Genomic DNA, 25,158 nt, shown 5'->3' on the forward strand with positions numbered 1-25,158 from the left:
GTATTCTATTTTATTAATATGTCATGTGGTACCAAGTCAAATGCCTTTCAGAAGTCTAAGTATATTACATTAACATGATTACTTCTATCATCCAAATGTGTAATGTCAACAAAAATATATTTACATTATTTTTGCAAGATCTATTTTCCATAAACCCATGTTGATTGGCATTAATTACATACCCTCCTTTAATTGTTTATTAATTGAGTCCTGTATCAGCCATTCCATTACAATGCCCTGAAATGACATCAGGCTGTCAGGCCTATAATTTCTCGGGTCATCTCATTTAAACTTTTTAAATATTGGGACAACATTAGTTTTCTTCCAGTTCTCTGGAACTTCCCCAGTATTCCAAGATTTATAGAATATCAACATTACTGGTTCAGTTGCTCCTCAGCCAGCTCTTTTAAAACTCTTGGATGAAAGTAAACTAGACCTTATGATTTTAAAAAGTCTGTCTTTAGTAGCTGCTGTTTTAACATCTTTCTGAGATACTAGTGGAATAGAAAGTATTTCATCATCATCATCATGATATAAATGTATCACATGAGTTTTTACCAAATACAGAACAGAAATATTTATTGGATACTTCTGCTTTTTCTGCATTATTGACAATTGTACCATTTCTATCTAGCAATGGATCAGTATCATGGTTAGGATTCCTTTTGTTCCTAATATATTTTAAAAAACTCCTTATTGACCTTAATTCTGCTGGCCCTTGATTTGTCCTTGTGTCTTTTTTGCTTCTTGAATCAATTTTCTACAATTTCAAGCTTCTGATTTATGTTCATTGCTATCAGCTTCCCCATTTTTTCATTTGTTCGTGATGAGAAATATATTTTATTTTTTGTATAGTTGCATTCACTTTTCCCCTAAGCCTGGTTGGTTTTTTAACCAGTGTAGCTTTCTTTCTCTATTGTGCATTTTTAGGTATCAAATAAAATTATCATGGAGAAGCAGTTTAGCCTAGTGGATAGATCATTAGAGTGGGATTCAGGAGACCTGTGTTCTATTCCCAGCTCAGCCACTGGCCTGCTGGGTAACTTTGGGCAAGATGCTTCACCTCTGTGCCTCAGTTTCCCTTTCTGTACTATGGGGTAATGATACTGAACTCCTTTGTAAAGTGAGTTGAGACCTACTGATAAAAAGCTAAGGATTATTATTACTCAAATTTTTTTTGATCAAATTCTTTCTTCTAGCTAATTTGGCTCATAATTGTTTTCAGCTTTGTGAAATTGGCTCTTTTTAAAGCATCAGTTATACGTATGTGTATATTTCTGGTTTGGACATTATTCCGTGTGGGTTGGTGTCCAAGTAATGTACTCCAAACAGTTGGCTGTTGCCAGTGTATACCTAATACATTCTATCTATCCAATCAACATAGGCATTTATATACATTCACCACAGTGGTATCTAAGTACTAGTTTACATGTTAAAAGAGATTTTGGACTGATAGTTAGAAAATGCCAACATTGAAAAAGAACTAGAAACACACTGAAAATGTACATAGTACAGATTACTGCACATGTTGTGCCACACACCCTCTAACTGCGCTAAATTGTTTTAAGACAAATCTGAGCCTTTTAGAAGTGCTGTTATCTAATGGTAGACTATGCACCTATGTTGGCAGGAATGCCTGCCCTAGCAGTTTCACTACTGCGTGGCTGTAGACACTACTGCATGACAAGCAGATCTTAACCACAGAGTCTGACCCATAAAAATGTGGTGGGGAGGGGAAACTTCTGCATTTGTGCTTACTAACCTCCTAAAACAAACAATGGTGGCCAAAATCATAAATGGCACAAACACTCACTAACTGAACAGGACAATGGGGTCGTCAGTTTGACACCTTTCACAAGCTCCTATCACCTTAATAAAAATGTTGCAAGAATTATACAGGAGAGTAATGCTACAAAGCTTTGCTCACATCACCATTAAGGAATTGCACAGCACAGCTGTAGTCACCTTTCCCCTCCCTGCCCCTGTCTCTCCAGAGTTGGTTGTTTCTTCCTACTAAGCTGGAGTGTAAGAGTCCTGAGGTCAATATTGGAACTGATCCAATTTGCCAGCGTTCTATCTACAATGTGGCTTCCTTACCTTGTGGTCTTTGTCCAAATTTTTCCCTCCCTCTATTGATGTGCTTTTGCAGCATCCCACTTGGCTGATGTATTTCAGAGATGCTGTATGTATGTTTTGTACCTTATAACGTTAAAGTACTAAACAAATATAAAGTAGTATGTCTTCCTTATTGCATCACATTCTAGATTTACTTTGTAGTGAATATGAGCATAGCCTTAAAAATACATACCTGGATATTTAAAATATGTTCTGGTTCTTACAAAAATAATGAACTATTTATTTATTTATTTTTTAGTGGAAGACCAGCTATTCCAAACTCCTCCTCAGGAAAGCTGATAAGATACCACAAGAACTTCATCACATAGTGCAAGAAGCCTTTTTGATCTTGCAAAAACATAATTGTTTCTTCCAAGATCTTGTTAGGATCAAAGAAAAAGATTTTCTTACACCAGTATCTCGTATATTAATTGGAAACCCAGGATGCACTTACAAATACTTGAACACAAGACTATTTACTGTTCCATGGCCTATGGAGGATTATGAAATAAAATATTGCCATCCTGAACTATTTACAGCTTGTAAAGCTTTAATCAAACTTAATGACTACTTGAATATAGAAGCAGTCCAGGCTTTGCAAGAACAAAATTTATCTGGGACCAAAGAAACTGAAGATACTGCTGTCACAGATAGAGAACAGGATTTTTCTAATTTTATTAAGGGGTCCCTCTTAGAAGATCAAAGCAGTCTTTATACACCAAGGAATGACTGCACCAGTCTGAAGTATAGAACATCTTATAACTTGACTTTATTGAATTATATGGATCCTCTACAAATGCCGTACTTGAAACAAGAGCCTTATTTTGGAATGGGGAATATGGCAGTGAGCTGGCACCATGATGAGAATCTGGTTGAAAGGTCAACAGTAGCTGTGTACAGTTACAGCTGTGAAGGTGAGTAGTGGGGAGGTAGCACAATATGATTTGGCAATTGGTCTAAATCTTTTAATGCCCTGAAGCTTTTTTACGTTTTACTGTGTGAGCATACACACCTGCAAACCTGCCTGCTAGTCTAGATTTGCCACTGGTTTCTGAATATATGATAGTAATTAACATTATCTTTTCATGTGTAAGCACTACTGTCACTTCTGCCTTTCTTTACCCAAGCAAAATATACCTATGTTTACTGCAGCTGGCCCTATGTATAGTACTTGTAAGTGGATTGAAAAGTTGCTATAATTAACTTGCTGATAAAGAGCCAAGAAAACAAAATCTGTCAAATCTCTATCCCAGGTTCCCACAGGTGCATATTTCTAGTCTGTAAAATGTTTTATTATAGTTGACATCACTGTCTTTAGTAGAGTGATTTGTCAAATATGGACTTGCTCTGCTTCATGCTGATTTTACTACTGTCCTTTCTTTGCAAAGAACATGCTGGCTTGGCTTTATATAAAGGTATTCTTATGTTTACAGGGAACTATATAAATTCTTGCCCAGGCCTGCTGTACTGTTACATTGTCTTGGAACTCAACAGCACTGTTGTACTTAAGAGGAGGGGTGTCTGATAGGATTTCCATTGTAAATACTTGTTTTATGTCACTTTATACAGGCTCTTCTATTAAAAATCTATTCAAGCATAATGTGAATTATGTAAAATGTATAGTTCTAGAGCAATGAAAATAAAATTATCAGTTTTTCATGGTTTAAAATACCTTTTGCCTCTTTGTCCTCTGTTGAAAACAGAAAAGGTGTGTGTGTGTGTGTGTGTGTGTGTGTGTGTGTGTGTGTGTTTAAAGTACATAATTCTGACTAAGGCTGGATAACTTTCAGCATCTAATTTGAGGGCAACTTTTTTCAAAAATGGCATCCAGTCTTGCAGGCACAAATGATAGAATACAGACAGCTAATCTATGTGATTTTTAGATGCTGATGATCCATTGCAAGTTCATAATTAGAAACTGAAACTATGGGCTTTGCTGAACCCTTTGAAATGTAAAAAGACTCACATTGACTTAGTGGGCTTTGGATCAGGACCATAGTGCATAGACAGCTGCTGGTATTTTTATATGTATTTTCTCGCTTCATGTAAAATCCTAAACCCGGGGTCGGCAACGTTCAGCACGCGGCTCGCCAGGGTAAGCACCCTAGCAGGCCGGGCCAGTTTATTTACCTGCTGACGCGGCAGGTTCGGCCAATCGCGGCCCCCACTGGCTGCGGTTCGCCGTTCCGGGCCAGCACGTTCCTTGCCTGCACTGCTTCCCACCGCCCCCATTGGCCAGAGACGGCGAACCGCTGCCAGTGAGGGCTGTGATCATCCGAACCTGCCGCGTGAGCAGGTAAATAAACTGGCCTGGCCCGCTAGGGTGCTTACCCTGGCAAGCCGTGTGCCAAACGTTGCCGACCCCTGTCCTAAACTGTCCTCATCTTATCTTATTATATAACATTTACATTGTAATGGGGTTGTTCTCTCCCCCCCCCACCCCCTACATACACCCTGCTAATAAAAGTATCCCATTTGTCCAAGTATCCCATTTGCCCATGTTTATAAGGAACTTTTTTCTGGATTACCTAACAAAGCTGATTTATTTATGAAAGTATGTTTCCAAATGTCACCCCAGTGGTATATATGATATGGATGGTATACATATACCATATAGCAGGGGTGGCCAAACTGCAACTCACGAGCCACATACAGCTCTTTTACAGTTTGTGTGGCTCGTGGAGAACATTGGGGAGGGGGAACTTGGGGCTTCTGCCCTGTGGCGGGGTATGGGCTAGGGGCTTCTGCCCAGTGGGGTGGGGGGGGTCTCGCCGCTTCAGGCTGCTGGGGCCCAAGGCTTCAGCTGAAGCCCCAAGCCCTAGCAGGCGCACCCCGGCTCTCGAACTTCTGAAGATTAGCATATGCGGCTCAGAGGGTCAGTAAGTTTGGCCACCCCTGCCGTATACTTATATGTCCAGTAAATTAACACTCTATTTTGGGTTGTTACAAACACACCAATTTAAATAAGAGAACCACAAGCATGAGGCAAAGCGGAAGTGTTCATGCACTCTCATAACGCGTGAAACAATCTCTGCGTTAATGTAAACCTACTTGTGGAAGTGGATGAGAAAACTGGGCCCTTTATATTCAGCCATATTTGAGTTAGCCATAAAGAAAAAGGTCTTGTATTTTTTTATAATTAAAAGCTGCCTCTGGATTCTTCTTTTACCCAATGGTGCCTACACAGAGTGCAGCACATAGGATAAGTAAGATCATCCCATGTTTTAAAACCACTACAAAGGCCAAACCAAGGTATGGGTTAGAATACAAAAGAGTTCCTCGGTTGAAAACAGACCCTTTATTCTTTTAACCTGTTTTTTAGTGTAATATAGACTGTTAGCACACATTCTGTTGGTTTTAACCAACCATTGTGCGAGAATATTACTACTTTTTTTAAAAAATGTGAGCTGTATAAAAGAAAGGCTCTGCTTAGAATTAAAAATCATTAAAGGATTTAAAAGTAGAGGTGAAAACTTCCAAATATCAGCCATTTTCATGACCATACCAACCATTTTATCGTTGTACTTTTTAAAAATGGGAAGATCACTTCAGATTTTAAGTTTGTACGTTTTCTTCTCCAATGCATCTCAAAGCCTGACTTTGACACATGTGTTAATAATGATCTCTTGGCAGGACTTGGAAATCTAAGGAGTATAGCTTAACTGGAGACAATATGCAGAAGGACAAGAAAAGATTTTTTTTTTTTTTAAGATGGAAATGTTACTAAACTGGGACCTGATTCTGCAAGGTGCTCAGCACCTCCTGATAGGTTCCAAACACCACTATCTTCTAGTGAGATCAGTGGGAGTTGAGGGCACTCAGCAGCTGCCAGGAGGCACTTAATACCTTGCATAAAATGACCTTTACTGCACTGGTATGTGATAGCATTACACTGTTACAAAAGTTTCTCCCTGTCCAGATTTACTAAGTATGGTTTGTCAGTAGTCTTATTGAATTTCTCGGCAGTAAAGCTACATAGTATACAGGAAAAGCCCAAGCATTTAATTTCACAAATCCAAGGAAATGGGTAAACTTTTAAAAACAGTTACTACTCTTAAAAGGTTAAATAAGCAGCAAATAACGTTGTCAATTAATGCTGAATATGTACACTTTTTTTCGACTTCTCCATCAAAGAAGCTCTCATTGTCCGAAAGATATCAGACAATTTAAAAGAATTGTTTCTGTAATTTTCCTAGTTATAGTTTTCAACTGCTGGCAGTTGTGAGCCGTGAAAAATTTTGATAAGTCTATCAATATTAATAAGACAATACTTCACAATTCTATAGCACTTTTCATTTGTAGATTTCAGCAATTTGCTGTAGTTAGCAAGTATTACCATCTCTATTGTACAGATGTGGTAACTGAAGTACTGAGAGGTGAAGAAGTAATATGATGAGGGTCACACAGTAAGTCACTGGAAGGTTCTTGAATAGACATCTCCTTACTGTATTCCCATTCTCAATCTCCTAAACAGAAGCTGCCGCACTGTATGTCAGTATTCCTTATTGGTATTTAAAACCAATTCTCATTTTACTGATTACAAGCCTGATTGTCCCGGCTAGTGTTTGGTGTGTATTTACTAGAAGAGTGAAAGCTACATCTAACAGAGTAGAGCTGTTTGGAAGTTTTCTGATGGAACAGTTTTCCACCAGAAAATGCTGATTCAACAGAATTGAAACATTCCACAACAATTTATTGAATTTGTTGAAATTCTAACCAGAACTAGGCAGGTTTCTGATGCTACCCCAGGATCCCAGTTCCTCAGCAGACCAGCTGGCAGGCTGCTGCCAGGCCAGGGCTTCCAGGCTCCTGGCTGCTCACCAGGGGGTTGCCCTGAGAGGCAGGGAGTCCGCTGCCCAGCTCCCTGGGCTGCCTGGCTCACCTGGCTTTTTATTTTAAATGAAATTTAAATTTGTGTGTAATGCTTTAAAGGTATATAATATAACTGTATTTATTTTATATTTTAATAAACTTTATTTTTATATTTCATTTTAAAAATTATTAAAACATCTGCTACTCTAATTAAAATGCTCTACTATACTATCTTATTTTCTTATTCAAAGTATCTCTTCTTTGATGTTATAATGAAATAGTTTGATGCTTTGATCAGTATTAATGAGAGTAGCAGCTGCTTTTAATATCTTAGAAAAATAATTCCAGGCTAACACAAGGATATTAAAAATAGCTGCTACTTCAATTAATATTGAGTGCTTATCTTATTTTCTTGTTCAACAGGTCTAACAGTTTCATAACAACAGCAAAATATTTTACTCAGCTAATTGGAGTAGCAATTGTTAACGAATTGAAGAATAATATACATTCAAAATAATATAAATTACATTAAAATATAAAAATAAACTGTCAAATTCAAAACAAAATTTTCAATTTTTCAAAATATTTTTTTCTGGAATTCCTATTCAACAGGAAATTTATAAATTGGAATGGATTTTTTTAGAATGTTTGGAATTTCCTGTGAAACAGGAATTCTGAATTTCAACCAACTCTATACCAGGAGTATAGTGTTGAGTCTACCAAAAAGATGCTATCCTGAGCTCCCATCACATGGGACCACTAATATAATGAACAAGACTTACTCATTTTCCTTTGGCTCTGTAGAAAAGTTGGTGTGGCTTTCCAAAATAGAGGCACAATAATATAATATAAGGAGATATACCTATCTCATAGAGCTGGAAGGGACCCCAAAAGGTCATCGAGTCCAGCCCCCTGCCTTCACTAGCAGGACCAATTTTGCTCCAGAGCCCTAAGTGGCCCCCTCAAGGATTGAGCTGACAACCCTGGGTTTAGCAGGCTAATGCTCAAACCACTGAGCTATCCCTCCCCCCAATAAGGGCTGTATATCCCTAATTCATTATGGACCTGCCTGAAATAATTGTAGTTAAACAAACAACACAAGAAAAGAGTGTGATTTGCAAGGAGGTTTTTCCTTTAGGCGCACATTGGTCCTCTAGCCCAAGGAGTCTAACCCTTTTCTCATGGAAAATCATGCAATGACCCTAATTCACTGTCTTTCATTTACGTGGGATTTTCACAGGCTGGTTTAGAGGTTGAAGAAACAGTTTTCTTCTGTATACTTTACTGTATTTTGTTTGGCTTGTTGCCCTATAAGAGCTGCTTGCTGTGTAAATCTCTTGGAGTAATAAACGGCTGGATCTGTTAGCTGACAGGTTAATGTTTAACAGTTTAACAAAACCAATGATTAACTGCAGTAAAGACTAATTTTGAAGGAACCATTATTTTTTACTTTCATAAAGTAAAATTTGTGTTTTTCATGTTTTTAAAAGAAACATCCCTTTGCTAAACTTAATAGCTGCCCCATCATTTCTACAATAGTGGGAAAAGAAACTGAGATGCAACATTGACCATTTCCTCAGTGGTTAATAATAATTAACAGTTGGAATGATCCTAAAGATTTATAATTGACCAGTAATCTCCTCTATTTGCTATTTAATGGACACTGAATAATTTCTTTGTACAACATAAAAGCAGTTATTGTCAGTGGTTTCTAATATCAGTAATATGTTCTAGATGTTGACTGTGGAAAGAAATGCTACATGTAAAAATATTTCCTCACTGCCTGGCACTGAATATGTAGCTACATGCTCATTTCTGTATGTGAATTGTATAATTATGCAATAATTGCTAGAAGTTGGTCATTACTCGTAGACATTAACCAGCTAGAGGTAATTTTCTCAGGTAGGTTTAGGGCAATTGTTGAGTACTTTTCAACAAGTTAATAACTGTCTATAACAATGATATACTTGTGAAAAGTTAATAGCAGCTCTTCATAATGTTAATATTAAATCTTTATTTGAATTAAAGCTGTCGGTCTGTTTTTCTCACCAGCATCACTGTTTATATCAATAAGATTTCTCTCCCGCATCCATTTAGAGATGAAAGAACTTCCCCAATTTTTTTTTATTATTATTATTTTTGGTAGTGCTTTTGTGCCTGATATGTTCAGACACTAACTGTTGGGAGAAAATTGTGACTTCTGTTGAAGGGACAAATTGATAAGAATGCAGTTTCAGGAAATCCCTTGAATTTTGTATATATAAATCCCAGTTGGAATTGAAAATTTAAATGACATCCTTGTTAATACTGGTATATTGTTTGTAGAGAATCATTTTTTAAAAAGATGGTTAGAGCGCCTGTGGTGGAAGTCAGAGTCCAAGTTAGATCAGTTGAGCTATAAAGAATCTTGAACTATAAAGAGCTTTTGGCCAGGGTGCAAACCACAGAAATATGTGTTTTGTGACGTCCAGATTGGATTATTGTAATATGCTGTATATGGCTATCCTTTACCACAACCACTGAAACTTCAGATAGTGAAGAATAAAACTACCCACCTGTTGAATGGGGTTTCTCATTCAGAGTGTTGCATGATCTGTCACGGCTTCCAGTTGATTTCTGAGTCCAATTTAACGTGTGCAATATGGTTTGATTCCTGAGTACTTTTGAGTGGGGGAGGGCTGCTGGTGAGGCATCTTTTATTTTTAAGAAAAGTCCTCTACTCTGGATGTCACCATTGGTATTGGTCCTGCAGGGGCTAGATTTGTTGACCTTTAATTCATATTGCAAAGCAAATCTTTTCTCCTGGGCTTTTTGTGGGAAAGTGAACTGATTGGGTAATAGTGGGTGATAGTGGAGTCTCAGCTTGAGTGGAACAGGGAGGGATTTTATATTTTGGTAATTGATTAAACTTTGTATGTTTCATGAAACAATGTACAAGTGCCCAAATCTCTGGCTGGGCACAGCTTAAAAACTGAAATAAATAATTCTGTCAAGCATAATGCTTTGTTCTGTCTTTGTATGAGAGCAGTCAGTTGGGGTCAACAGCAAACCAAATATTACACAGTTTGTTTTTCTGCATAGGTTGGCACTGATATTTCTTATAAGAAATGAGACATGGCGTTAGGGTTTGATTTAGGATTCAATTTAGGATTAGGTTTGGCATTCCAATTCAAGGTTAAAACAGGGAGCACTTGGGTTTGAAAGTGCTAAAATCTCTCAAACTGTTCTGTTTGGCCCAAAATGACAAAGAAACTTCTCAAAGTCAGCTGTCTTTGCAAGACTTCCTCCATGGTGGGCCAATAACTAAACTAGATCTAGAAAAACAAGCCCTTAATTGTTCTGGGCCCAAAATCATAAGGGCAGTGTGATGTAATGTGTCTGGCCTTCTCTGTCCCCTGCTTGGGGTGTGGCCATCCTGACACACCCCACCTGAAAAAAAAGTGTCAGAGGGACCATGAGTTCAGATCTCCAAGCACTGTCTAACATTCAGTCTGTGGTATTGACAGAAGCAATAAGACATGGTCCTCCATAGTCTAGAAGGGCTGGGAAGGGGCAGTAGCCAATCAGGACCCAACAAGAGCGATAAGAAGGCTTGCCTGCTTCTTCTGTGGGGGAGTGCTCGGTGAAGCTGGACAGGAGGGGAGATCCCTTGGTCCTAATCCAGAACCCCAGGTCCTGATCAGGGCTTAGCCATCTTCTGTACCTTCACCTGAAGCAATGTGACAAACTGGTTATTTTGTTCTGAGGTTTAAAGATTCAGGTGGCCAATATTTGAGTCAAACTTTAATTAACTGTTGAAGGACTAGAAAGGAGCTCCTTGCATGAACTGCCTTGCTCTGGGCAAGCTGTGACAGGCAGGTTCAAGATTTTGGGATTTAGAATACCTCTGAAATACCAGACTGGGACATCAAGCCTGGTGTTCTGGCCAAATTCTACTTCAGTTACTATGTTCTCTCTATCACAACATCCTCTTTAATTACGGTTGGGTAGGTACTGTACGTCCAAACTGTTGAGGAGTGTTGCTGTAAGCTTGTTACATAGTGGCAGCATTTCATTTTGGATGTGAGCAAACTAATACCTGAGGGCCAGATTCTGCAGTCCTTTATTAAGCAGATCAATGGGAATTTTGCTTTGTTTTTATTAAGTACTGCTAAATTTGGCAATTTCTGTATAGTTTGTTCCAAAGTAAACAAATCTCTTTAAGGTCTATTTGTATTAAAGGTGCTATGTATATGAAAGACCCATATGATTACAATACCTATAGTTTAGTTGTAGAACTTGAAGCCTCCAAATGTTTTAACTTAAACCGGAACTATACTTGTCTAAACAAATATATGGCCTCATTGCTGCTTGAGGTTACAATAGGATTTTATTATAACTTCTCCCTATGTATAAGTTTTGCCAGCTAACGTAGGGATATGCCACAAATGATGAGAAGCCTTATTTTAAAATCACTTTGGCATAACTGACAGAAGCAAGTAGCAGCTTGCTTCCATTTGTTTCCAGAATAACATGGTAAGAGTAATAAGTTTCAACTGCTGCAGATAATTATTAGGTGCATTCATTGGGAACATAGGGAAAGGGAGTCTGTGAGCTACATTTGAACTCTGTACTTAAGCAATAAAAATTTTATCAAACTGCAAAAAACTAAGTCATTTTAACGAGCACATTCCAAAGGTGCTGGATTTATGAGGAGACCCCAGGAAACTTTGATTGAAATTGCTGTCTCTGATTGTAGTTCTATATTTTATTGGTGCCATATTGTGAACAGTGCTGCTGCCAAAGTGAATGGGAAAGCAGCATAACAGACAGAGTTAACCCACAAAGGTTACCTCTTTTTATAATATCCATGATGTATTGCATTAAAAATGCCTTGAAAGCCATCCTATTTGCAGTTTTCAGAAAGCATTTTTTCTTAAATTAAGTTACGATTTATCTGAACAGGGCAGAAAATATGAAAGCCCCTGAAAGACTTTAGTATTGATTTTTCTCAGAGTATTTGCTAGCTGTTGTTTTCTCATTTGTGTGTTCCTTGATGGAACAGCCTAGAGCTGTGCACTGATCCTGAGCCAAACCTTTAGCAGGATGAGAAGAACAATAGTGAGGGGCACTATTGTGGGGCTGATCTTATAACAGGAGTTTTGCCTGAGTAAACAAAGACATCAGGTTTGAGCTCTGGGATATTTACTTTTTTTTTCTTCCTGGTTCCAGAATTTAAGCAAAATTTAAATCATCTGGAAAATTATTAGAATTTTATTAACTATTATGCCTTCCCCCAACTAAGTAAACACTGTAGTAGCCACATGTGATGAATGACTTGAATATTCTGAAGGCATGAGGTCAACACTACTCTGTAAGTGTGTGTAGAATAATGAAAGTTATAAATCTTTTTTCTAGTATTTATGTTCTAAAAATAATTAAGCTTAAAGTCTACAAAAATTAGGACATGAATGTGTATTTGTCATGGCAGTGAAATAGATATATTCAACCAATCAGTAATTATTGATTCTTTAAAAATTAGGCAACATACAATTGTTGATTATTACTAGCCATTGATGGTAGTTGAGTACCAGTTGCTCATTAATAGCTACGTCCTCCCCCTGACAAAAAGCTCTGTTACATCAGCCATTAAACTATTACACCATAGTTTCCACATACCTTATTATAAATGCAGACTGTATCTTTCACTTAATACTGCATTGTACTCAGCCTCTGAAAATAGTTCTAGTTGAGAGATTGAGCTCCAAATATTTTTTCATTGCACTGGATTATTATTTTTCTCCTAGTTTATCACATCCATGTTGTTTAATGATAAGACAACCACATGAAGATTAGATTGTACAGAATCTTCATTGACTGTTGCCCTCTCTAACATGTTTGAGTAGTCTAATAATGTGAGAAAAGGATGCAAGATAGGATTCCGGGATTATCTCTTCAACTCTGCTGATTTTCTGTGTGGCTTTATAGAAGTCACTTGAACTTCACTGAACCTTAGTTTATGCTTTGGTAAAATTAGAACTAATAACATGTAAACAAGTTTAATTGTTTTTAAAGTGCTTTGAAATCCTTGGCTCAAAGTATCTTAGAATTTTTCTTCTTACATATGTGGTATCATTGTTCCGCTCTAATATTGGTAAGCATATTACTATAGTTTTAATAATCTGTATTTTAAAAAAACCAACAAAACCAAACCCCCAGATCCAAACATCCCAGAACTGTAGGGAATTTTAGATGTGGTGCCAGATTTTATTGTCCTGATTCTCCATCATCCTGTGCCTCATGTATACATTTTGGGTTAGTAGTGTTTTACACCCACTTTATACTCACTTTACATTGACATCAGTGACTCTATGAGGTGCAGGGCAATGGAAAATTAGGCTCAGTGGCTTATGACCATACTTAACATATTTGGGTTTGCTCTACTAAATTCTTCTTTGTATTGTGTGGTTCTAATCCTACCTCATTTCTTTGCCTTTTTCTTTTTTTTTTTAATTTCTCTTTTCTTTTTCTTTTTTAGGTTCTGCAAGTGACAAAGTTAATGAACAGGATGTGGAAGGGAGAGACCCAGCTGATTGGCACGTAGGCCTGAAGATAGCATGGGACATAAAGACACCTGGACTGGCAATACCCCTTCACCCAGGAGACTGCTATTTTATGCTGGGTAATTTTCAAAGGCTTAGGAATGCAAATGTTTATTGAAAATAGAGGGCAGACCATCAACTGGAGTAAATTATCATAGCTCCATTGATGTCAGTGGGATGGAGGTGACTTACAACAGCTGAGGATCTGGCCAGAATGTATAATTACTTTGTGGGTTTTTTGGTCTTTGGAGACTGTTTTCTTCATATTTTTCTTGTTTTCTTCCTTGTTAGTGGTGCACAGTGAAGTTTACCTGTTAAGCCTTTCCCTATCTGATGCTCAGATTGCAATAGCACAATAGGAAAATTTCTTCAGCTTGTACTTTACAGGATAAACTACCGGTATGAGAAGTTGAGACGTTTATTCCTTATTTTTAATTGAAGCTTCTTCTTCCTCCTTTCAAGACACAATTGTCCTGGGGAACAATAGCCATCTACTTCATTGTCTTATTACAAAATCTCCCCGACTGTGCAGTTTTGGGTGAAGATGGACTATACGTGTATTTTATTTGTTTTTAAAATTTCCATATATATAGCTATAAAAACAAGTGTGTATATTGCTGTTGTCTTTGATATTTCTGACTCCTCGGCTCAGGATGAGATTTTCTTAGTACTAGCCCAGTATCCCGTCTACCAACAGTGGCCAATGCCAGGGGCCCCAGAGGGAGTGAACCTAACAGGTAATGATCAAGTGATCTCTCTCTTGCCATCCATCTCCACCCTCTGACACCCTCTGAGTCTAGGGACTCCATTTCTTACCCATCCTGGCTAATAGCCATTAATGGACTTAACCTCCATGAATTTATCCAGTTCTCTTTTAAACGCTGTTATAGTCCTAGCCTTCACAACCTCCTCAGGCAAGGAGTTCCACAAGTTGACTGTGCGCTGCGTGAAGAAGAACTTCCTTTTATTTGTTTTAAACCGCTACCCATTAATTTCATTTGGTGGCTCCTAGTTCTTGTATTATGGGAATAAGTAAATAACTTTTCCTTATCCATTTTCTCCACATCACTCATGATTTTATATACCTCTATCATATCCCACCTTAGTCTCCTCTTTTCCAAGCTGAAAAGTCCTAGCCTCTTTAATCTCTCCTCATATGGGACCCATTCCAAACCCCTAATCATTTTAGTTGCTCTTCTCTGAACCTTTTCTAGTGACAGTATATCTTTTTTGAGATGAGGAGACCACATCTGTACGCAGTATTCAAGATATGGGCATACCATTGATTTATATAAGGCCAGTAATATATTCTCCGTCTTATTCTCTATCCCCTTTTTAATGATTCCTAACATCCTGTTTGCTTTTTTGAATGCCTCTGCACACTGTGAGGACATCTTCAGAGAACTATCAACGATGACTCCAAGATCTTTTTCCTGATTCGTTGTAGCTAAATTAGCCCCCATCATATTGTATGTACAGTTGGGGTTATTTTTTCCAATGTGCATTACGTTACATTTATCCACATGAAATTTCATTTGCCATTTTGTTGCCCAGTCACTTAGTTTTGTGATATCTTTTTGAAGTTCTTCACAATCTGCTTTGGTCTTAACTATCTTGAGCAGTTTAGTATCATCTGCAAACTTTGCCACCTCACTTTTTACCTCTTTCTCCAGATCATTTATGATTAAGTTGAATAGGATTGGTCCTAGGACTGACCCTTGGGGAACACCACTAGTTACCCCTCTCCATTCTGAGAATTTAACATTTATTCCTACCCTTTGTTCCCTGTCTTTTAACCAATTCTCTATCCATGAAAGGACCTTCCCTTTTATCCCATGACAACTTAATTTACATAAGAGCCTTTGGTGAGGGACCTTGTCAAAGGCTTTCTGGAAATCTAAGTATACTATGTCCACTGGATCCCGCTTGTCCACATGTTTGTTGACCCCTTCAAAGAACTCTAATAGATTAGTAAGACACAATTTCCCTTTACAGAAACCATGTTGACTTTTAACCAACAATTTATATTCTTCTGTGTGTCTGACAATTTTATTCTTTACTATTGTTTCAACTAATTTGCCCAGTACTGACGTTAGACTTACCTGGTCTGTAATTGCTGGGATCACCTCTAGAGTCCTTTTTAAATATTGGCGTTACATTAGCTATCTTCCAGTCATTGGGTACAGAAGCTGATTTAAAGGACAGGTTACAAACCATAGTTAATAATTCCGCAACTTCATATTTGAGTTCTTTCAGAACTCTTGGGTGAATGCCATCTGGTCCCGGTGACGTGTTAATGTTAAGTTTATCAATTAATTCCAAAACCTCCTCTAGTGACACTTCAATCTGTGACAGTTCCTCAGATTTGTCACCTACAAAAGCCGGCTCAGGTTTGGGAATCTCCCTAACATCCTCAGCCGTGAAGACTGAAGCAAAGAATCCATTTAGTTTCTTCACAATGACTTTATCATCTTTAAGCGTTCCTTTTGTATCTCGATCATCCAGGGGCCCCACTGGTTGTTTAGCAAATGTAGAGGCCCAAGGTACTTCCACAAAGCAGAGGCCCGAGTTGAGGGCCCAAGTTACTTCCACAAAGCAGCTCCTCCTACCTGCTTACTTATTGGGGTAACTTTCCTTTTTGCTTTTCCCCATTGTCTATCAGGTGAAACTGAATAACTTAGTTACCACGAGTGAATTTTTTTCAGAGTGCCTGCTAATATCTTGTACCTTGTTCTGCTTTGAGTTACACCTGTACAACCCCACTGGGGTTAACAATGTGGCATATGTGTAACTAAAAGCAGAGTGTGGCCATTGTGCTTTAAAACACTTTCAGACTTGAGCATCTCACAGATTAAGATACGGAATTGTGTGAAATCCTGGAATACTGTGATACAGAAGATGCGTCTGACTTTTCTTCTTTCATTAGGATGTGGGCTGGCAGTCTGGAGAGAGAGAGATTTTTTTAAAATCAAAGTGAAGGTTATGTGACAGTTAATAATTCCTTTTGGAAGAGTTTGTAATCCATCTTGTGCAATAGCTGTTCTAACATAAGATGGACAGGTTTATCTAATTCTTATTTACTGTAAAGTTTATGCCTAATCAGCCTTGTTGGCCAGCTGATTCAGAAGACAAATTGTAGAATGGATGTTCATCATCGGTGATTTTAGTACTGTTTATTCTAGTACTGTAATTCATAGCTGGCTGAACTTTCAAATGGTAAGGACATTCCTTATTCTCCTGATAGGAGTTAACTTTATATACTGTAGATCAGGCACTGCTGGAAATGCTATATAAAGGACGGGTCAAAAATTTTATTTTATTTAACACCTAACAACATCCTGATCATGTTTAGGTGGAAACAGAGGACATATTAAACGTTTTTCCAGTTATGGTGTATAAATCACTCTTTCCTATTAATTCTTCATAGAAAACTACTGTTTGGGACTCTGTAGAGCAGGTGTTAGATATTCTCTTCTAGGTTTCTAAATCATTTAACGTTACCTTTTAGCAGGATTAACAGAAACATCTATTATTTGAATTTAACAGTAGTAATAGTATAGAAGGGTCCATCCTAGAAATGAAACTTTCTGACTAAATCATATCTATTTTATGAGTTGAAATGAGTGACTTAATATAGCTGATAGTAACCCAGGGGTCGGCAACCTTTCAGAAGTGGTGTGCCAAATCTTAATTTATTTACTCTAATTTAAGGTTTTGTGTGCCAGTAATACATTTTAATGTTTTTAGAAGGTCTCTTTCTATAAGTCTATAATATATAACTAAACTATTGTTGTATGTAAAGTAAATAAGGTTTTTAATGTTTAAGAAGCTTCATTTAAAATTAAATTAAAATGCAGAGCCCCCGGGACCGGTGGCCAGGACCCAGGCAGTGTGAGTGCCACTGAAAATCAGTTCGCACGCCACCTTCGGCACGCGTGCCATAGGTTGCCTACCCCTCTAGTAACATGTAATTAAGGGACCTATATTAGCATTGGGTTGTTTTATATCTTCTTCATGTTGTTGGTTTGCAAGCACGCTATTTTAAGAGTAGATACATGTGTGGGATGACACATAAGGTGTGTTTCAATATATTTGGAGATTTAAAATATGGGAACATTATATAAGAGATATCGTGATCGCAAATGACCAAATATTAATTAATTTATCCTGTATTTCTGCATTTCACGCATTCCAGAGTCTCATCTTCTTCTCAGTTACCTTTGGTACCTCCTCCATCATGGTTGCAAAAACAATGGAAACAGTTAGGGAACATGCTGTTTGATCCATCTGGAATTTGTACCATCCGGACTTGTACCAGTGTCACTTTGGGAATCAGCTAGTAGATGCTGATGTAGGGTGGGGGCAGCATGTTTAATGGTTAGAATAGGGGGGAATGACAGTCAGGACTTCTGGGTACTCTTCCTGACTCTGTCTTTGACTCATATGATGGTGGTAAGTCGCTTCACCTCTCTGTGCCTCAGTTTTTCCATTTGTAAAATAATATGTTTACTTTACATGAGTGTTATGAGAAAAGATGTCCGATTCAGTGTGCTGTTAATCATTTAAAAGCCAGCATTGATCAACAGTTATTGCACAGTGGTATCTGAGATACTCTGTTTCCTTTGCTTATGTATGTACAGGAAGTAGCACAATCTCTTCATCAATACGATTGTGTGAACATTTGATAAATACTGACATTTTTAATAAGTTCTCAAAATACAAATTATTTTTATTATTAATAAAAGCCGACAGATGGCTACGTCAACACTATAATTATACAACCTCCATTAGCCTAGAAATAGAGACTCCTTAATTATAAGGTTTTTGTTGGACCGTTAAGTACTTTGGTTGTGTCCTTTTTGGCACAAAATAAATACAATCCAAATGTGCTCTTTCCATAAACCTCTGCATTTATTTTTGAGAGACATAGTATTGTAAATTGTATTTTTTTTTTAAATAGTGTTTCAAAGAACAGGAAAAAGTGGATGAATTTTTTTGCCCTTCAAAAAAAAAAAGGGTGTCCTGCTCAGAGGCGCTTCTATGATATGATTCTTTGTTACTTTGAGAAGAATTGTGTTTAAAAATGCAATATCTAAGGTTAGCATTACACTTGCTTTCTCAGTTCTTGTCTTCAGTTGAAATATGTTGCTGTATTAAGTCATGTCTTGAACTGTATATTATATGCCAAACATCAGGTGTTCAAATTTGTCTATTTTAAGATAAGCTATCACAATATCCAAAAGAACTTTTGATTTAAGGGGGGAAAAATTAGCTTTAATGTGGCATTACCTTTTATTTTTTTTTATAATCTTTGTTTTATTTCTCACATGAAAAATAGCACTGCAGAGGGACTGCAAACCTGCTGCCTGATAACTGGAATCTGAACTTTATAGCACTTATGAAACGGAAACAGTTTAGCTCAATTTAGAATAATATATTGGTCTGTAGAGGAAACACATACTGAACACTGCTGTCTCAAGTACACAGTCAAGGGGTGTCTAATATGAAACGTGTTAGGTGCATGTAATAAATCCACAGCACGTGGAGGTGAGCGAAGAGCCCCAGCTGCTGTGGTCGAGAGCATGCTTAACTAGGGTTGTCATGGTCTTACTATTAAATTGGAATCTTTCCCCTAAACTTAGAGTTAGACACGACCAGATTTGCAAATAGATTTACAATTTTCACTAATTTTCCTACCATGACTTCAAAACATACTTAACAAAAATACACTCTGGACTTTTTCAAAGGCGGAAGATTTACTTTTCCACAGCTGTTTCCCATAGATCAAATGTTGCTTGAAGGTTAGGGGTTTAAAGCAGCTTGAAGATGAACTTGATGGTGTCTTTTTTTCCTGAACAAATTATAGTTCAAGGAGCATCAAAAATTATTTTCATTAACCAGAATTTAGGCACACACGTTGCGGGGGTGGGCTGTGGTTGGAGATATTCCTTTAATGGAAACATTTCCACATGTATGTAGTGGCTCATTAAACTATTTTGAGCCAGTTAATCTGCCTGTACTTCCATATATTAACTTGAACCTTTTTTGCTCTTTAGCATCTTGAATATGTTTTTTTAACTTTATTGTTTGCTCTCTTGACTCCATGTTTGATCTAAATTCTTTTCCCCCAGGATTATTAAGACTGTTAGCCCCAGAAATGTATTTGTTGTTATGAAACTTTGATCATATAGTTTGGCAAATCCCTGACACATTGTTCAGTTCAATCTTTTAATCCATTCTGTGTTTTCTTTACACACACTTTATTGGTTTAAATACTGCAAATATTCCCTGATTAGGGCCAGTTATTATATTCCACTTTTTTCTCCATGAAGGTGATGAAAGGAGTAAAAGATGGTTCTTTGGCCTATAATTTCTTGGGGGGAGGAAACTGAAATTGTGTGGGGTCATTCCCTTAACATTGCTGCAACAGCCCCACAGTATGCTACCTGTACGTTTGTATTGCTACTATTGGAATGCAGGGATGAAGCTGTGTGTGAAGGGGTAGACCAGGGGTCTCAAACTCAATTTACCTTAGGGCCAGTAACCAGTCCTGAAATCCTCCCAGCGGGCCAATAATGTCATTGAAGATGGTGTTCAGAAAAGAAAACTTTTATATTGTATTTTTTATTTTGAATTTCTTAGAAATAATAAAATTGTCATACGACTTTATACAATTCTTCGCCTGCCGGAGAGTTTTTAGTGTTTGCAGACACCTGGCAACGCTTCAGTTCTGTCAGTTCGTTGATTTTTGGCCTCAGTGACTGAGCAGTTGAAACCTTCAGGATTGCAGCAAGGTTGTTGTTTCACCCAGGCAAGATATTAACAAACTTGAACAGAACTTTATTTACTGTGGAAATCTCTTTACCAAGCTGTAACTGCACACTCTGTAACTCTCATTCAGCCTCTTCAACTCCTCCCCCCTCCTTCCTGTTTCCTGTCCTTTCAGACTCCCAACAGCCAGTGCTCCCAGTTCTAATAATCACATGCAGCATCTAAACACCACATTCTCTCCTCTCTTAAGAAACTTTCCAAATTAAAATAAACATTGTTGTTCCAACCCCAGGAACAAATATCAAACAAGACACTATACTGTTGGCAGGAATATTACACTGAAAACACTGTAGATACTACATAACATAGTCTTTAGTCTAGGCAGGTGGTCGTCTGAGTCTGACAGGCCATCTCTCAAGCCCCGGTTCCAGTGCAATGTCTTGTTGTGTTGGTTGTGCTGTGAAGTCATCCAATGCAGACTGGGTGTTGGCATAATCTCCTCTTGGTGCATAGGTAGGTGCAAGATAAGAAGCATTCCATATCCACCCATCAGAAAGTCGATAGGTGTAAGGGCTCTTCTTCTCTATGATTTTAAGAGGAGCTCTGAATTTATGGTCCCCTTTGCGTAAGATTCCAGGTTTTTGTATTCTAACAAAGGAACCACACTCAAACTTTGGTTCCTTAGCACCCTGCCGTTTGTCTGTGAAAGCCTTAGACTTTGCTTGGTTCTGTTTAACTGTCTTTCTCACATCATCCTTGTTTGGGGCATCAGGTCGTGCCTTTAACAATCCAGCAATGTTCAGTTTAGTATTCAGCTGTTTCCCATGCAGTAACTCTGCAGGTGATCTTTGCATTGTGGCATGTCGGGTAGCCTGGTATGCTTGCAAAAAATCAGTAATGAAGGGTATCCACAATCGCCCTTCCAGTTTAGCTGTTTGCAAACTCTCTTTCAAAATTCTGTTAAACCGTTCGATTTCTCCATTGGCTTGAGGGTCATATAGGGATGACCTCCTGTGTAAAATGTTCCTCTCTGCTAGAAAAGTTTCAAACTCCAGGGAAGTAAATTGACTACCATTATCTGAAATCAGTTCTTTGGGGTTACCTTCCCGGCTAAAAACTGAAGAGAGAAACTTAATTACTGTAGCAGAAGAAATTTGCGATGTAAATGCTACCTCAGGCCATTTGCTGAAATAGTCTATTAAAGTGATGGCATAACGACAGTCAGTTGGAGCAGTATCAAAGGGTCCTACAGTGTCAATCGCCACTTTTTCGCATGCAGATTCAGGAAGAGGAACAGGCTGTAATGGAGAGTTACATGTCACTTCTGTCTTATCATGCATTTGGCAAGTGACACAGGATTTTATGAGTGCTTCAGTTTGAGAGTCCATCCCTGGCCACCAATACAGATCCCATAGGCGTTGTTTGGTTCTGACAATTCCTTGATGAGTATCGTGTGCCAGGTGTATGAGTTTTGACTGTAATTCTTCTGGCATAAGTAGCCGGTGTGTACCTCGTAGCACACAGCCATCGAGCAAAGAAAGTTCATCCCGAACTCTAAAATAAGGCAGCAAAACTGGGTCAAGGTTTTTAGGATTACTGGGCCATCTCTTTGTCAGAAATTCCCGTAGTTTTTGTTGAATTGGATAAGCTGAACAAGCAGCTTGAAATTGTTCTCTTGTAACCGCAGTAAGAGTGCTTGTAATAAGTGCAACTACTACATCCTCATCCTCTGGTGGACCCTCTGGTGAAGGCAAAGGCAGGCGAGAAAGGCAATCAGCTACCACATTTTCGTTTCCAGGCTTATATTCCAGTTCTTAATTGAAAGAGTAGTCTTGCAGACCATCTAGCAATATGATATCCTGCTTTTCCCAGTCCTTTCGTGGTGCGCAACGTCGTCAAAGGGCTGTGGTCTGTGCACAACTTGAATGTGCGGCCCCACAGGTAAGTTCTCCATTTTTCAGTAGCCCAGACACAAGCAAGTGCTTCTTTTTCAACTGTAGAATATTTTCTCTCAGCATTACTTAGTGTCCTTGAAGCAAATGCAACAGTCCTCTCAGTGTTGTCTTCATGAAGTTATGTGAGGACAGCCCCAAGTCCATAATCAGAAGCATCAGTAGTTACAATTGTGGGCAATGCGGGACTGAATAGTGCAAGTACTGGACTATGTGTACAATCAAGTCTTTCACCCTTTCAAAACTAGTTTGTGCATCCGTTGTTCACACTAAGGTTGAACTTCTCTGTAGTAATTCTCGTAACGTTTCAATGACAGAAACATAATTGGGAATGAATTTTTGCATACCAGGAGGTAAGACCCAAGAAGGAACGGAAGGTTTGCAAATCTGTTGGAGGAGGAGCATTTGAAATTGCCAGGATATGATCCGGATCAGGTTTTAGTCCAGCCTGTGAAATTGTATGCCCCAGAAAGGACAGTTCAGTTGGTCTAAATTTGCATTTGGACCTATTGAGCTTGAGGCCTGCTTTGTTGATGCAGTTTAGTACAGACTGCAGGTTATTGTCATGCTCCTCAGTAGTATTCCCAAACACAATAATATCATCCAAATAGCACTGAACTCCATGTTGATTCTTCAGAATCAATGACATCATTTTTTGGAAGGCACTTGGGGCTGATGCGAGACCATATGGAACATGTTTAAAACGAAATAGTCCCTCATGTGTAATAAATGCTGTGAGGTCTCTCCTATCTTCATGCAACATAACCTGGTGGTATGCGCTCTGCAAATCAAGAGTAGAAAACATCTTTGCTCCACGGAGTTCTGCAAATACTACTTCTATGTGAGGAAGAGGATGGCTGTCGATCACAATAGCTTTATTTGGCTCCCTTAAGTCCACACAAAGGCGAATGTCTCCACCCTTCTGCGTCACTACTATAGGTGAAACCCATTCTGAGGAGTTAATCTCTTCAATAATGTCCTTTCGAACAAGTTTTCTAAGTTCCTCTGAAACAGCTTCCCTGACTGAAAATGGTAAGTGCCGTAATTTCTGTCGTACAGACATCACATTATTCCGCGTTTTAACTTTATGCAGAAACCCATAAGCACAGCCGAGTTTCTCCTCAACCTGGAGTTGGGTCCCAGCTGAAACTGGTGTGTGTACCGTAAGAGTGCTTTGCTGAGGAAGATCAATTCGTCCGTTAACTACCCTGAGATTTAAAGCAGCTAATAAATCTCTGCCAAGGATAGCAGTGCCTTTGTGGACAATGTAGAACTCCGCAGTTACACAGCGATCACCAAAAGTAACTATTGCTGGCAGGCAGCCATGTACTGGAATATGGTTTTTCAAATAGCACACCAAGTGAAGTTTGGGTTCAGTAAGAGGCACATTTTTAAAGTAACGCAAATAGATGGAATCAGGTAGTATAGTGCTGCTGAGCCAGTATCCAACATTAGCTGAATAGAGTGTGATTTGCCTGAGGGTATGGGAGAAACATTTACAGTGCACTTCATCTGTTCTGGAATATGTCCAGTAGTGATTTTGTCCACACTCAGCACAGTAACATCTGGTATTGTAACTGCATGCACCTGTTGATTGAACTGGCTACTGCGACATACTTTAGCAAAATGCCCAATCTTTTTGCAATGATTGCACTGAGCTACTTTTGCTGGACATCCTGTGTAGCTTGCAAGATGTTGTGGGGATCCACCGCATGCTTTTACTGTAGTCTGCATTTGCTGATTCAGTGGTTTTTCATTAGTTTTCCTTTTGCAATTGTTTGTCTGCAGTGATAGTGAACTTTTCTGCAAAGGAGTCACAGCCTGGACTGGGCCTCCTGTACCCTTGCTCATTATTTTGGCTTCAGCTGAAGCTGACTCAATCTGAGTAGCAATGGTTATTGCTTTTTCTAGTGTAAGTTGTGGTTCTAGAAGTAAGTGTTCTCTTACGCGAAGCATGGTTGTTTTCTCAATGAGCTGGTCTCTAATCATCTCATCTGCCATATTCCCAAAATCACAAGTTACAATCAGACTCCTCAGGGAAGCAATATACTTCATTATAGTCTCCCCTGGTTTCTGCTCACGCGGGCGAAATCTGTAGTGATTAGCTACTACATTCACTTTTGGCACAAAAAAGTTGTTTAATGCAGTGAGTGCAGTCTCATATTTATCATCTGCAAGGGGAAACTTGTAAAATATACGCTGCCCTTCTGCTCCAAGGCAGTGGATGAGCAGAGCACACTTTCTTACTTCAGAAATCTCTGTAGCACTGATTGCAAGCAGATAAGTCTCATACATATGGATCCAGACAGTAAAAGCAATTGGAGGCTCACCTGCGTTTTGCAGAAAGGTTGCAGGTGGGTTCAGAGGTAGAAGATCCATCCTCATCGCCAAAATGGTGTATCACCAGGCAAGGTATTAACAAACTTGAACAGAACTTTATTTACAGTGGAAACCTCTTTACCAAGCTGTAACTGCACACTCTGTAACTCTCACTCAGCCTCCTCAAGTCCTCCCCCCTCCTTCCTGTTTCCTGTCCTTTCGGACTCCCGACAGCCAATACTCCCAGTTCTAATAATCACATGCAGCATCTAAACACCACAAAGGTGTGCATCAGATAATTGTGTTTGGTATTTTGACTTGTTTATATTCATTGTGGGAAAAAAGTAATGCTGGCTCCATGGCTAACTCTGCCCGGTAACTAATAATACTGCCTCCATGGCTGACTCTGCCTGGCGACTAGTGATGGTATCTCTGTCCCTCTCCCCCAGGCAATGGGAGCTGTGGGGGGTGGCACCTGCAGCAGACATTGCTGGCAGCGTGTCTGCCTGCGTCTCTCCTTCGCAGGCCGTAGTGGGGAGGTTCTTGGGCTGCAGATGGCCCGCGGGCCGGGACTTTGAGACTCCTGGGGTAGACCTATGGAGAATTGC

At 38.7% G+C, this 25,158-nt stretch overlaps 1 protein-coding gene across 3 annotated transcripts in view; it reads left to right on the forward strand.

The window, feature by feature from the left end:
- The window catches only part of FTO (FTO alpha-ketoglutarate dependent dioxygenase), a 329,085-nt gene that overhangs the window by 68,943 nt on the left and 234,984 nt on the right, over positions 1-25,158 (forward strand). For all 3 annotated transcript variants that reach the window (XM_034788562.1, XM_034788563.1, XM_034788561.1), the window contains exons 3-4: positions 2,375-3,029; positions 13,445-13,588. In XM_034788562.1, coding sequence (XP_034644453.1) covers positions 2,375-3,029; positions 13,445-13,588 — 799 coding nt within the window. The remainder of the gene's footprint in view (positions 1-2,374; positions 3,030-13,444; positions 13,589-25,158) is intronic.

The sequence above is a fragment of the Trachemys scripta genome, chromosome 13, assembly GCF_013100865.1.
Source record: "Trachemys scripta elegans isolate TJP31775 chromosome 13, CAS_Tse_1.0, whole genome shotgun sequence".
In the NCBI taxonomy this organism is placed as follows: Eukaryota; Metazoa; Chordata; order Testudines; family Emydidae; genus Trachemys; species Trachemys scripta.